This window comes from Solanum verrucosum, unplaced genomic scaffold, assembly GCF_900185275.1.
Source record: "Solanum verrucosum unplaced genomic scaffold, falcon-dt-bn FXZP01000103.1, whole genome shotgun sequence".
Lineage (NCBI taxonomy): Eukaryota > Viridiplantae > Streptophyta > Magnoliopsida > Solanales > Solanaceae > Solanum > Solanum verrucosum.
In genome coordinates, this window is record NW_026020048.1 from 10,079,950 (window position 1) to 10,095,001 (window position 15,052).

At 39.0% G+C, this 15,052-nt stretch overlaps 2 protein-coding genes across 3 annotated transcripts; one reads left to right on the top strand and one right to left on the bottom strand.

The window, feature by feature from the left end:
* The first annotated feature begins 1,610 nt into the window (after positions 1-1,610).
* On the top strand, positions 1,611-2,252 carry LOC125822077 (ethylene-responsive transcription factor ERF071-like). Its single transcript, XM_049501444.1, has one exon. The coding sequence runs from the start codon at positions 1,611-1,613 to the stop codon at positions 2,250-2,252; it is 642 nt and encodes a 213-aa protein (XP_049357401.1).
* A 2,182-nt stretch (positions 2,253-4,434) lies between these two features.
* Positions 4,435-13,718, bottom strand: LOC125822599 (uncharacterized). Of its 2 annotated transcripts, none has more exons than XM_049502014.1 (7): positions 8,159-13,718; positions 7,828-8,081; positions 7,595-7,739; positions 6,798-6,981; positions 6,416-6,715; positions 5,636-6,327; positions 4,435-5,358 (listed from the first exon to the last, which is right to left on the bottom strand). In XM_049502014.1, exons 1-7 carry the CDS (start codon positions 13,241-13,243, stop codon positions 4,711-4,713), a joined length of 7,308 nt encoding a protein of 2,435 aa, XP_049357971.1. In that variant the 5' UTR covers positions 13,244-13,718; the 3' UTR covers positions 4,435-4,710. The 2 variants fall into 2 exon arrangements, with proteins under 2 accessions (XP_049357971.1, XP_049357970.1); XM_049502013.1 differs by having other exon boundaries at positions 6,798-6,999.
* Between the last annotated feature and the right edge of the window lie 1,334 nt (positions 13,719-15,052).

Below are 15,052 nucleotides of genomic sequence, written 5' to 3' on the forward strand. Positions count from 1 at the left end.
ATACATTTAGCATTCATGCCTTTATGGCCCTTTGAAAACTACTACAAAATCATATTGTGAAGTTTGAATAAAAAACACTTTTTGACTTTTGAAATTGGTTGTCATTTAGTCAACTTAAGAAGAATTCTATTGAAGTTGGAATGAATTGGATAGTGATGCTTCAGTGCAAATAATTTAGACTTAAATATCTTCAAGAAAATAGTAGGATATAGATAAGATAATGCATACAAAATTAAAATAGAATGATTGAAACGAAGAATTGTTATCAAAGTGTAACGTCATAAAATAATATTAACCAAAACTAAATGCAATTTATCGAATAATAATACTACGATCAACATTATATATATAATATAAATGAGCGAAATGTTCGATCAACCAACATTAACATTATATCCTATATAATGTTACCGTTTCAAATACATGAATAGCGTGGATATTTAATTAAGACCACATAATTATAAAATAATTTCTTTATTTCAAAATAAATGACATTTTTAATTTAGACCTTCTAAAGGAAAGAAAAAAATGATGTTACTTCATGTCTTAAAATTAACAAGTTATTTTGAAAGGAAAAAAGTAATACTTCTTGATGACGTATGGTAGAAGCTTCCAAGTTCCATCTGCGGTTCCGTCTGGAACCTTCGATAATTACATGTCCTAATTCTAGGAATACGAGAATGTTGCGGTGTCAAGTGCATATTTGACATGTTACTGAGTTTTTTCTAAAGAAAGACCACGTTAATTCTGCTGATGTCAAACCTCAACGTGACACTTCCTTGGGCTCAGCAGATTGGAGACACAAGTGGCATAAAGATGGCTAACCGCTCGCACACCCAACCAAAATAAAATATTTCTACTACTATATAATATAAAATATAATATATAACTTGTCTTACCTTTAACATTCTATGTATAAAAGTTATTATTCATGTACAGACATCTTTAAGATATGTAAAACCTTTTTATACTAAAAATTAGTAATTAAGAGTTTATATATACTCTTACTTGTCCAATATTTATTTGATATACTCGTAAGGATCATTTAGTAAATAATGCATATATTATTTTTATGTATTAGTAAAATTATTTTAAATATAATTAACAAATAAAAGTAAGTTGGAATAGTACACTTTTAAGTACTCCTTGCAAATACAAATTAAAAAATAATTTTGAATTAATTAAGTTACTTAGTACTTAAGATGAGCATGTATATACAAATTTTTTTTAAAAATAGAATGTTCCGTAGATACCTCCGAATGAAGGAAGCTCTTAAATATAGAAGGTTCCAAATGCATATTTTAATTTAGAAGCTACGAATACTACATATTTCTTTTATTAGAAAGAATGGTTTGCTGTTAAGTGTAAAGAGGCTTTCGTCACATGGACCAATTCTTCCAAAAATAGGCACGTCATTAAAGAGAGTTGAATGCAATGATTTAATACTTATACGTGGCCTACACCAAAGTCAACCTCGTGTCTGACTAGTGTTCCAGCTCACCCCAAAACAAAATATTATTTCTATATATACTAGTCTTATAAATACGCCCACACTCCTCTTTCATTTAACAACAACAAATTTCATTTTCTATTTTCTAGACAGGGAAAGAATGCATAGTTTATGTGAAGAGAGTAAATGTACTTTTACTCACAAACTGACTCATCAACAAGAATCTCACTACATGGTGTCAGCTCTCAAACATGTTTTCTCAGGCGCCGCCGCTGATGGTCGGGCGGACGGAGAAGCTGCTAAGCTTTTGTGGGAAGTTCAAAATGCAGCCACGTCAGATAATTCAATGCCACGTAGGACTATTAATGTGGACGACTCTGTTACTCTGGAAAGCGGGAAGAAGAAGAGGAGGAGGAGGAATACGAAGAAGGAATTTAGGGGAGTGAGACAAAGGCCATGGGGAAAATGGGCCGCGGAAATACGTGACCCGCATAAAGCCCAACGACTTTGGCTTGGTACTTTTATTACTGCCGAAGATGCTGCTAGAGCTTATGACATAAAAGCCGTAGAATTTAGAGGTCGAAAGGCCAAAACCAACTTTCCTATCACAGAATATATTGATGATGACAACACTACTTCCCCAATGGTGATAGTGGAAGATGGCCAAAATGGTAATGAAGTTGCAGTGGCTACTGATCATTATAACAATGGTGAAAACAGTATGGATATTGGTGATGACTTTTGGGCCACATTGGAAGATGATAGGCTTGTCAAATTTATCACACAGGATACGCCCCTCTGATTCTTAAATTTCTACTTTTATGGTTTTTGTCTTATCTGAAAAATATCTTCTTCTTCTTTTGCAGGTTTTTTTTTTTGTTGTTGTTTTCTTCTCTTTCTTTGACTACTTTACTCTTAGGTGGCTAGTACGGAGTGGTAGCAAATACTATCTTCTTGTTTAAGTATTTTGTACTAAAGTGTTAAGGTTGCAATCATTTATTTTCGTCCAAAAAAAATATAAAATGAGTGAAGTTAGTTCCCTCGAAAAGTCATCCAACTTGTCAACATTTTACAATTTGCCTACTAAATTTACTTTAATTGATAAAATAATTCAACTATATATTATTATGTTTTTCAAAAATCTATTAAACTATCATTCTCTTCATGCCATATTAAAGTCTATTTTTCTTAATAATAAATATACTTTTCTAATTCATACTCATGATATCTATTTAACACAATTTATATTTATCAGATCTAATGAAGTTTTGATGATAGACAGGAGAAGTTGTCCTCATCTAAACATTACTACAAGATGGGTTTAATCTTACATGGTATTTGTGATCAACCGAACTTTCACGTACGAGTATAAAAGCGCAAATCGTACGTTTCGATATATACTGAGAGCTAAAGGCTGAACTCAAGCAAATAAGCAAGAGTATATTTGAGAAGAAGTTCTGACTTGTTGTCTAATACGATTGAAGAACTTGTTTCATACTTGATGGTTTTTGGGTCTAGAATTCTTGTATTAGGTGATGATCGAGTTGTACTATTTCAGCTTTTTAAAAGCAACTGCGTAGCTAGGGATAAACAAAATAGGAAAACTTGGCTTCAAGTTAAGGGTATTATAACTTGAAGAGGGAAGCAACAATCTGTTAAGGTTGTTGCATATAGTTAGTTCCTAGGTTGCAACTCTTGTAATTTAAATATTATTGAGGCTCACTTATTTTAGTGAATTTGGGGGAAAATCCTACAGAGGTGTAGGTCGTGGTTTTTTTCACCCTTGTGAGCCGGGTGTTTTTCCACGTAAAAAGAACTGTCTTTTTTAAAGCACTTCACAAAGTAAAGTAACCCAGTCATCACTTAGGCGAAAATAAGTATAACCCAATTCACTCCATCTTAAGTTAATTAGGACGCATAATATCATTACGTTACTTCCAAACCTGACTAAGAAGATCCAATGATAAATGTTGAAAAAAAAAGTATATCTCGACCTTCTCAAGATGATAAAATTGTTATCAAAAACTATTTCTCCAACCCAATTTGCTAAATGTGCTAATTCAAAACGCAAAAACCTCTGTTAAGGTTGGCGATCGTCTTATGGTAGAAGAAATAACGAGTGTTTGATTGCTACTTAATCCATTATTAATTATCAGTTGAATTGGTTGTGTTTCAGTTGGCATGCTGTTTTATAAAAAAATTTAAAAAAAGATGTAATGGAAGTAACCAAACTAGCTTATGTGTGTTTCAAATTTCAATCCAAGTTAGTTCTAGTACAACTCAACAATTTCACTTAATACTCATTTTGGTAATTGCGAGGACGCTTAATGTTTAATTTAAAGAAGCATGTCAAAACTAGCAGGTGACATTGTTTGAGTTGACACACGTTTTAAAAAAAAGGAGATTGGTGATATTTGTGACAAAAAAAATACTCCTTGACCATTTGCATTACTATAAATCATTTTATTTGGATACAAAGAGATTTTCTCAAGTTAAATTGTTCATAATTACAAAAAACATGACTTTCTTTTTGGAACAATTGAGACATGAGCAATAGACTCGCCATACCCAGAAACCTGAGATGCGCAATCTCAGATTGCATTGCTCTTAAATGCAGAAAAATCATTTTTCATTTAACAACACTTACCAGAGTTAAAATAGTGAAACTGTCCCCTAATAGAGAAACTTTAAGACAAAAAATTTAATAAAAGAAACTGCAGCAACAAAACAGTACTAAGAGAACTCCTAGTCCCTGCATGAATCACTTGTCGAGTACTGTTGATCTAGTCGAGCAGGCATCCAACCACTTAGTTATCATACAGTGACGATGACTGAGTAAAATTCCAAACATTCATTTTCCACTTCCAGTTTCCAGGCTAGCTAACACAAGCTGTTGGAAAGCAAAACAAGAGCATTCTACTAATGTTAACAAATAGCTTGTTCCTTTAGTTCTGGTAGTTAACAAATACCAACAAGGGACTAAATCAAAGAATAGAAGCCAAAGCAATAAGCAGTTGACGAAAATTTTGCAGATAACAGCCGGGCACAAGGTTTAATTTCAAATCTCAGCAGCCAAACCACAACTTAGTAAATCCATATTCCGGACAAAATTGAGAGGATCACTATAATCACCAACCAATTATCTAAAGTCCAAATTAAGTTATTTTCAGAGGCCATAAATGCAAGAAGGTACCAAAACTAGCTTGATTGTCCCACTGACATAATACTCATAACAGATCTTTCCTTACCTATCAAGATCTCTAAGCAACCATGTGGTTTTCTCCTCCCGTGGTTTTTGTCCCACCAAGGGTTTGCTTAGCCACGTATATTTGTTTCACCTTAGTAGATGGAACCACACCCAAGGACTGATTTCTGCCATGGAAACCCATTCTGCGATGGGACCAATCATTTCCAGCCATATTTCTCTGAGACATTCCACCACCCCTGTGATAGTTGTAGCCTGCAGAGGTATTCTTCTGCTGGGTGTGCGTTTTGAAACCACTGACACCTTGATCTTTACCACTGTTGCTGACGCCATTTCTGAGAGCATCAATTTTGCCAGCATCTGCATTAGCACATCCAGAGGAGCTTTGACTGGCCAGACTCTGAGCAGAACCACCAGTAGCCCCCAACTTGGAGGAATCTCCAAGACCAATTTCAACAGGAAACTGAGCTGCATTGGCAACTGTCGCAACGGTAAAACTGGGGGTACCATCAGAGGATTCTGGAGGATGAGATTCCAAGAACCTATTGGTATTCAATGACTTATCAATCGAATGACCGTGCCCAAATTTAGGAGGCAATACACCTTCAGCTTGCTGTTGCAAGGGGTGAGAAATGGGAACAGAATGAAGAGGCGATGCAGGGACATGAGACCAGCGAGCTTGGACTGGCATTTCAGGTGAAGACTGAGTTGAAACCAAAAGCAAAGTAAAATGTTATATGAGAGAACTGCTTGCACTAATAGATCATATAACAAAAATCTAAGGCATTACAGAGTCTATATTCTTAGAAATTAATCAATAAGTTCAACACAAGATGAAAGAAATGAAGACAATTATGACTATTTCAAAATCAAAAAGAAGTGAGCAACTAAAATAGACAAGTATACTCCACTACGATGGGGTGAAATATTCTACAAGCCCTTTTTTTTGTTAACATCAATGATGGTATGGCATTCCTTACCTGGAAAGGAGACACATCAAACATGGCCAGAGGAGAAGCTATGGGCATAATTGGTGAAGCAGGACCAAGGTGCTGGACGGTAGCAGGCATATTCGATAAATTTCGCTGAGAACCAGCCATATTTACATTATTCATATCCGCCTCAGTGATGCCCATTGGGGAGGATGAGGGTGTGTGCTTCCAATCAGGCTGCTTTCCAGAAGGTAAATAAGTGGTACCCATAAAGCTTAATCCAACCTGGCCATACTGTCCAACTGGAGCAAAATGATTATAGACCACCATGTGTGGCGGACCTTGAACTCCAGGGATACCTCCCGGTGGGCTTATGAAAGGGCCAGTGAACCCTGCTGGATGACCGTAGAATGAGTCTAGCGTAGAATGGCATTGTTGCCATGCACCAAGTGGACCTGAGCTAGACACGGTAGCTTTCTGTGACTGTGATTGGGAGCCAGCCGACTCCTTATGTGGACCGAAGGCAAAAATAGGACCGCCCAACACGGGATTCATCTCATAGAAAGGAAAATGTGACGGCGGGCCACCAGGAAAATGAGATAGGATTTGGTTCGAAGAATTCTGGGGACTTGGTAGGGGCGGCCACAATGATATCGGAGGAGTCTCAACATTGAGATCAGCAGGAAGAGATACACTAAGAGACTCTTCTGCCCGTGAATGGCTGCTCAATTGCTGATCACCTGCCATAACACAGACTGATTAATACAGGCAACTGTCAGAACCATCAGATGATAAACAAAGCACATTTGGGCATTGCAAATTCTGTACCTTCAAAAGTTTTAGCTTCTGAAATAGCAGAGCCACGTCCATTCCCGACAATTTCATCACTGCTGATAGCTGCTACAGCAACAGCAGAAGCAGCTGCTTCTGCTTCAGCCTCAGAATCTTGTACATTTAGACATGGATCATTTGCACGTTTATCTTTCTCAAAGAAAAGGGTACAATCACTTTCATCTGGAGAAATATTACGGGAAATTTGTACTTCAGATCGATTAGACCCTGGAGCTCCAATCCCATGTGAAACAACACGACTACTAGTATGAAGGACGGTTGGGGATGTAACAGCACCTGGTAAGCGGAGGGATTAGATTATACGTATAAAATAATCATAACTTGAGATACATACATATGAGATGACAAGGCAGGTTACCAAATTGAATTTTTTCACCAGCAAGCAAGGAGTTGATTGGACTTGCAGCAGAAGAAAAAGATTTGTCCTTTGTTAAGATGGATGATGATGGTAAGATGGGCTCAGTGACTGCACTACTGTGAGCTCCAACAGAAGCTGCATGTGCTTCAAACCTAGCAGGGCTCATAGCCTCTTCAAGTTGGCTCTGTGACAAGGCCATAACCTATGCCAAAGTGAGTCAGAAAATTTCTCGGAGCCAACAATTACAGGAACAATGAACCATAAAGTATAGAGATCTCATAGTCAACAATCTAATAAACAAACGGCCAACGAACAACAGCGCTACCAATAACTAAGGGTTAAATTGTCAATATCCAGTATCATTTATAAAAACACGGATAACATAATCCAGTCACAAAATAAAACATTACCTAGCTGATGTTCAAGAAAGAAATTGTGTTGGAATTTTGGCTCAGATATGAAGTATTTTTTTAATACTATATTGATAATCTGGAAAAGATTAGTCACACCATTTTTAGGTTTGAAAGAGGAAAAAATCAATAATCAATAAAGTGATAGCAGAGGGATAAACAAGGAAGCAAAATATCACAGTGGAAACTTTTGGGAGTATAGGTGCCCAATGGAACTACGTTGTTTACAATCAAGTTAGCAAATCCAGCATCAAACTTTTTGTAGCACATTCAATCAGAATACAATTTAACAACAGAAATGACAGTGATCTAACTGGAAGCCGTCTAACATGGCTGCATAAAACATCACAGTTATTGAGAGGTACAACACCTGACAAAAGAGAATACCTGTTGATTGATCTGTCCACTACCCCAAGAGTTTAGAGGTGATGATGTAACATTCTCTGTATTTTTCTTGCTCTCAAACACCAAGCCTGGCTCAAGGTCATCTCCACCAGCAGACACACCGCCACCTGAGGTAGTTTGGTGGGACCTGTAGAAGTAAACAAACAACATCCGCATAAGCATTTCAGGAGGTCAAGAGGTTCTTTGGCTATATTTTGCTTCTAGAGAACACATACTTGGCTGTATGAAATTGTTTATCAGCCTGAGATCCATTGCTCCCTGCAGGCGTTCCAATTGGAGCCAGTGGCTGTGACGCCACAGCAGTAAATCCAGTGGACACGTCCTTATAAGCAGATCCTTGTGCCTCTGAAGCAATAATATCTGAATAGTTACTCTTATTTGATATTTCTCCACCCACAGATGCCGAGATTTTATTTGGGCTAGTTGAAATTGCAGTACTCTGTCTGGTTGTCCGAGGTTTGCGTGGAGGCTGAGAACATGATTAAAAAAAGTTAACAAATAACATCGCATAAATACCTTAGAAACATGGGTGGTAAGTCGTGATACCTTAGAAACACGGGATTTCGCCTTGATTTCTTTTTCTCTTTGTTCTCGCCGATCATTCAGCATTTGCCTCTTAGACCTGACCTCAATAAAGTCATCTTCATCGCTGGGTGCTTCTATGCCAGGCTGTTTAAAAACACGTACAACACCACTTTGCAATGGAGCATCAACATCCTCCACAGATATGTTCCTTTTTAGATCTCCCTCGTCAGTGTGGGAAATATTCTGATTTTTGTGCAGTGATGCCCTTCCGTCATCCTTGCTTGGCTTGATACTAGAGTCAACCTCCTGAGAATCAACATTTGCTGACTTAGAATCTAACTCCACATTTTGCTTCAGTAGCTTACTAGAAAAGGATCCTCTCTTTGATCCACTTCTTGCCAGAACCGCTGTGGCACCTCTCCCACCGTGATTTAACTTATCACCATGACCAGAGTCATTAGAAAAACCACTGCTGGATGATTGCCTACTATCTGAATTTTCGCGGATTCGAAATTCAGTTCGCTGAACTGTCCGACGAGGTCGTCTTTGAAATCTACTCGACTCAGAATAAGGACCATCAGAAGTTGGGAAAGATGACCTCGAATTAGAACCTTTTACAGCATACGTGAATCTTTTCCCCTTGTTGCTGTATGATTGGCCTTGAGCCCTGCCCCCGGCAGAATTTCTCTCATTAGAAACTGACTGAATTGATGGCAGCGCAGAGGACGGGTTGCCATCAGATCCATTCTCCTTAGATGGCTGCACATGCCTAACTGCATTATTCAAGCCCTTAGCTTCAACTTGGATATCTAACTCCGAGATAAGTTTTCTACCACTAGCATCAGCAATCCCCGCAATGTTGGCTGTAAGAGCTTTGCTTACTGCACTTCCTTGTACTGCCTTACTGTCATGAGGTCTCACTAGAAAACCATGTCCCTGATTTGCTGAAAGAGATTGAACATTGACTTTCACCAGACTAGAAGTAGAAGCATCTTGAGAAAGTTGGGGAGGCATAGAACATCCGGAGTTTTGATTGGTATTGTAATGAGCCTGCACATTGGGCTGACCAAAAGACATCGACTGAGCAGTGATTGGCAGAATCCCTTGTGAGACAGTAGATGAATACCTGAGCTGACCAAATTGGAAGATAGGAGGCTGTGATGGATGTATATGAGTAAGGGATGGACCAACTGGTGGATGGAGATGAAGAGGCATTTGAATGGAACCAATTTGGATGGCTGGTACCGGAGAAGGTATCAAAGAAGGACCAGAAAACAGACCAAACTGAAGCTTAACAGGCAAATCAGGTTGACTAGAAGAAGCTAAACTTGACACACTAGTCTGACCAACAGAAGATGGGGAGCCAACAGATGAGAAAGTTTGCAGAGCACATAGGCTAGGGCCACAATAAGCATCAATACCATCCAATAGGTGTGACGCTGCTGAAGTGTGAGGTTCAGTTCTCAGTCTAAACTCAGATTCTTGCATAGTTTTTTCAGCTTCCTGGACCCTGTTAGAAGAGCTATCCAAACTTGCCCCAGGGGTCCCTTGACCAGGATGAAGGCATTTTTCATCAACTTGAACCCTATTTATAGATCCACCTTCAGAGGTTTCAGGTCTATCAAATACACTTTCTTCATTCCGTGAGTTCCTCTCGAAATCATCACTAGGTATTGCAACTTCTACACCATCATCAAAACCAAGAACCAAATTATCTAAATTATGAGATGATTCTCCCTCACCTAATTGCAGATCTTCAAATTCTTGGTTCAGGTCAAGATTCTCATCATCAACTTCACGCACTTCATCCTCTTCCCTATAACCATCATCATCCTCATCATACTCTTCTTGCTGCTGTAATTCACCATTATCTTCCACATTCCAGTCTTCATCCTCCATGGCTGAGAGAGAGCTGGAAGCCATCTTCATGGCATCCTTTGCAGAATTATCATTTAAGAGAGTGCATTCATATCCAGAGAGACTTGCATTTTTACCTTCTGCCGCGACAGATTCTGAAGGAGAATCACCAGATTCATCCAACTCATCATGAGAGAGATGAGGAGGAGAGTTTGGGGGGCTTGTGACCGATAGAGAAGACTGTGAATCACATCTTGGGGTCATATCTTTATTCAATTTTGTGTCTTCTGCAATAGCGTTCTCTTGCTGGGAAGCAACCAGTTCAGATGGATGGCCACCAAGATAGCCTGTCTGCCTAGTAGATTCACCTCCCCGAGGATGAGGATAATGGCTTTCATTGTCAACAAGGTTTGATGAACCAGAGTGATCATTCATACCCCTGAAAGTTTTCTGCATAGTAGAGAGTGAAGGTGGAGGAAGTACCCGTGGCTGTCTCACAGCATACCTTGACTTACCATAGGAATAAGGTTCATCCGCTTCAGAATTTTGATATAGCCGATCTGGGTAAGGGAAGCGAGCATTGCCACGAGAACGAGTTTGCCCCCAACCAATATCACCATACTTATCTGCAAGATTATCATTAAATTCTGTGTCCATGTCCCTGTTCCTGATGTATGGATCAGCATCCATAGAAACGTTCCACCTATGCTCTTTCCGATGGCCAAATTCATCTGTATATCCTTCTCGTCCACCTTTGGCATAATTCCCAGAAGCCAAATATCCAGCTGCACTTGATAAATCTTTCCGGGGGGCTGCTCTGCCTCCAGCAGATACATCCCTTCTTGGACTATGATGATCAATATCTTGGTCTCGTAGATGCATTGATGAGCTGCTTCCATTCTCAAATACATCCCCTCTCCATGAATTAATAGGTCTTCCTCTGTCTGGAAAATTTGTGAAACTCTCTCGAGAGGAGTAGTGCTGGGAACTTACATCAGAAGATCTGCTTAAGATGGCTGTGTCAAAAGATGCTGAAGTTGTTAACCGTTCCACCATTCTTTCACTCTCATCCCAATTATCCACATCAGATGCCCCTGAAATATCTATTTCCTTACTCATGGCAGATATTTTCTCATCAGTAGTGACAATTAAGGTATCAGTTTTTGTCACTTCAGTCTGCCTTTTGGCTATCTTGGCCTCCAATTCCAAAAGCTTTTGTTTAGCAGCCTGCTTCCTTCTTTCTTCCTCCATGAAGATCCTCCTTTTCTCTTCCTCTCTCGCAATTCTCTGCTCTTCAGCTCTTCTTACTGCATCAAGGCGCTCTTGCTCTGCCCTCCAAGCAGTATCTCGTGCTTCTTTTTCCAACTTTAGCCGACGTTCTTCCTCTTCTCTAATCAGTCTCTGTCTCTCCTCTTCCTCCCTTCGAGATTGCTCCAATGCTCTTTCTTGTTCTTCCATAACTCGTTGTCGCTCAAGCTCTTGCATCTTTTGAACTCGCTCCAATTCAGCCTCGAAGGATTCTCTGACAGGGTCATAGAAATCAGTCTGCTTAACCACATCCTTTTTTCTCTTGATCACCCCAGCAAGTCCTCCAGAAAAGAGGTCCCTTTCATCAAAAACTGCAGATTCAAAGTCTTTCAGGTATGGATCTTCTCTGTATGGCCTTTCACCCCTTGAAACATGTTTATCCCTGCCCACATTCAGACCAGGGTCACCCAGAGGCAGTGATTTCCCAACAGATGAGAACAAAGATTTTGACCCAGCGTTGTTCTGAAATCCATCACGCCTGTATCTGCTGGACAGTTCACTGCCAAGGCGATCTTGACTCATGCGCTCAACCCCTCGACTGTTGGATGATTCATTTGCATGATTCCAGCGTTGTTTGCCTTCGGTAACAAGACCCATGTCCTTCCTTCCATATGAATAATCCTGATTTCCAGTAAAACTTCCATCACGAGCAGTGTCCCCAAACTGTGGCGGAACATATTTGTTATCTTTCCCTAAATCCTTGTTAACAACAGATCCACCCGAGCTAACAGCATTTCTGTCGTTTGCAATGTATGGAACATTACCATCTCTAGAATGAATTGAGTTCCTCCATGTGCTTGTTTCCCTACCTTCTCTACTAGGTGTTCTCAGATCCCTGCTATAGCTGTCACCTCTCTGGTCAGTGGAAAACCCATTCCCAGGTAGGGTCTCTCTAGGAGCCCTCCTTTCATATTGGTTATGAACAGCTTTATGGGGTAAAACACTAGTTCGAGGCATATCAAAATCCCTATCCCAATAGTTATCAACTTTTGAAATACCAGTATCTCTGGCCCTATCTGCAAATCCGTGTCCAGTGTCACGTTCATCATCAGCCCAATCAAATCTGGGATTCAACTGCACTAATGGAAGTGGCCCTGGAAAGAAATCTTCCTGCTTCCGAGGTTGATCCACCCTGCGAGCACTGCTCAAACCATGACTTTCATACCCATTTTCTGCCAGGCCATTTCCAGTAGCATGACGTGAAAAGTGCCCATGGGGACGCATATCAACCACCGAACTCATACTGTAACTGTCTCTTTGTTCATCAGATGACCCTTCACCAGATACCTGCTTCTGCTTTTGGCTCAAACTATCCTTTTGTTTGTTTGTCTGTCCAGAAGAGACAGGCAACGCAGCTTGAAGGGAAGGAAAATCCTCACCTCTCAAAACTGAGACTTTCTCAACTGTCAAAGGAAATGATTTTGCAGGACCAGTAACTGTAGCTCCATTTCCACTTACACGAGCTGAAGGGGGCATATAGGATCCACTAACCTGATTGACGCCATCAATACCATGCCCAGTATGATCCAAACCATCAACAACCTGACCATCAGTATGTACATCTTTATCTTGCAATGCAACAGCAGCAGGCTTAGTCCAACCCATACCAGAAGATGATGGCCTCGGCCCATTTCCTTGACCACCACCTCCTGATGTCCCACCACCGGATCCTGATAAATCAAATTTCTCATGCTCTTTCCTCAATGAAGGCAAATTCAAGGGGGGTGGAACAGATAATTTCGGCCCAATTTTCTGAGTACTCCGATGCCGTGACAGAACAACCATTCCTCCACCTCCGCTACCAGACCGCCCACGGCCGACACCGGCGGCTGGGCCATAAGAACCACTATAAGATTTATTATCATGATGAGAAGACTGTCCATATGATTTATTCAAATTCACAGAGACGAATTTGCTCCCAACACCGCCATGATTGGCCATATCAGAAACCCACAACGCATCAAAAGTATGTATAACAGTGTTTTCTCTTGCCCCAAAAGATGTTTATCGGCCACAATATCTCACTGAAAAATTGATCCAATAAGAAAACAAAAACCCTAGGTACCCACTCCGACCTAAATCAAGACCGAAAAAAATGATAGTAACAGTTTAATGGGGATAAATTTATTATTACAGGTAACAAATCGATTAGAACAGGTATTGAACAGTATTAGTGGCTAGATTAGGGTTTGGATGCAAAGCGGGTCAGAAACGGGTCGTTGGATCAGATGAAATGAACAGGTAGGCAGGCGTACGATAATGAGCTTACCTCCGACGGCGTAATATAAATGACGGCGATGTTTAACGTGCGCCGCATCTAGAGATATAGAGAGAGGGAGAGAGTGAATGACGTTAGAGAAGCCCTACTGCTCTAGTCGTCGGGCAATAGAGAGATCACTTCTCTTCGTTTCTTTTTTTTTTTAGAGAGAGAAAATTGGGGTGAAACAACGACCGAAACATTAAGGGTTATCGTTTTCTCATTTTCTTTTCTTCCCCAAATTTATCATCTAATTGCATATCTATCCACAATATTTATTCGATTTCCTCAATGTCGGCCCTCCACTCCTTACTTTGGCCATTTTGGCACAATTAGTATTTATATCGTTTCATTCATTTTTCAAACTAATAATAGTTGGATATATCTAATTTATTTTGGTATGCATATATTATATACTATCATTTATATATTATTGTCGGAGAAATTTAATGTGGCAATTTTTTTGGTTAAATATAAATCACGATATTTTTAATTGAAAATTTTAAAAAAAAATATTATAATCAGATTTTAATTAAAACAAGATGAACAATATAGTACAAATATTAATAGCAAATATCCCAATTTAACTTCATTTGATGTTATCACAATTTAAAATTGAATAATATACGAGTGTAGTGGAAATTTATTCATTTTCTCTTATTTTATAAGTGAGAGTAGGGGTGTTCATGATTTTGGTAAACACCTATCAGAATTGAAAAAATGAATCAATCCGATTAAATGAATCGATTTTATTTGATTTTGATTTTGGTTTGGGTTTAGACTTTTAAAAACCAACAGTCTTTGATTTGGTTTGATTTTGTTCAAAAAAACAAAGAAATAACTGAACCGGTAACTCGTATACTTATATTTTATTATTATACATGCATAATATATTATTTTTTAGAACAGTTTAAAATATCTTATGTTTTCAACAAACTTTATTTATAATTTGGTTATGAAAGAAAAACATTCAAGACGAAAATATTTATCTTATTGATTTTATGTATATGAGTGTCTCACAATTCAACTAACTGCTGTATTGTAATTTTCTTATCAGTGAAAAGCCATGCCACCTACATTTTGCAATATGATTGGAGCCAATTTCGGTTACTGCAGCAAGCATGTCCATAACAAATCGCTTTCATTTTGCCTATGTAAATAAAATTTACATACTTATGTTATAAAACTTGGCTCCCACACCTAATATATATAATTTTGATTGTGCCACACTTGTTATATACTTAATATACAATCTTCATATATGTACCTTACTTGAAATGTTGGACCCGTGCTGGCACGGGCCATCTATTTCTAGTAATTATAGATATGAGACTATTTCTTTCTACTTAGGACCATTTCCCCCCTCCCTTCGCCCCAGTACTTAGGATCATTTGGCACGGGCCATCTATTTCTAGTAATTATAGATATGAGACTATTTCTTTCTACTTAGGACCATTTCCCCCCTCCCTTCGCCCCCAGTACTTAGGACCATT

Bases quoted from the DNA above. Each gene is read 5' to 3' on its own strand.
- LOC125822077 (XM_049501444.1), top strand. From the start codon at position 1,611: ATGCATAGTTTATGTGAAGAGAGTAAATGTACTTTTACTCACAAACTG.
- LOC125822599 (XM_049502013.1), bottom strand. From the start codon at position 13,243: ATGGCCAATCATGGCGGTGTTGGGAGCAAATTCGTCTCTGTGAATTTG. The intron at 8,082-8,158 runs GTATCACGACTT...TCATGTTCTCAG, and splicing joins CGAAATCCCGTGTTTCTAAG to CCTCCACGCAAACCTCGGAC. The intron at 7,000-7,594 runs GTATTCTCTTTT...ACTTTGGCATAG, and splicing joins GTGGACAGATCAATCAACAG to GTTATGGCCTTGTCACAGAG.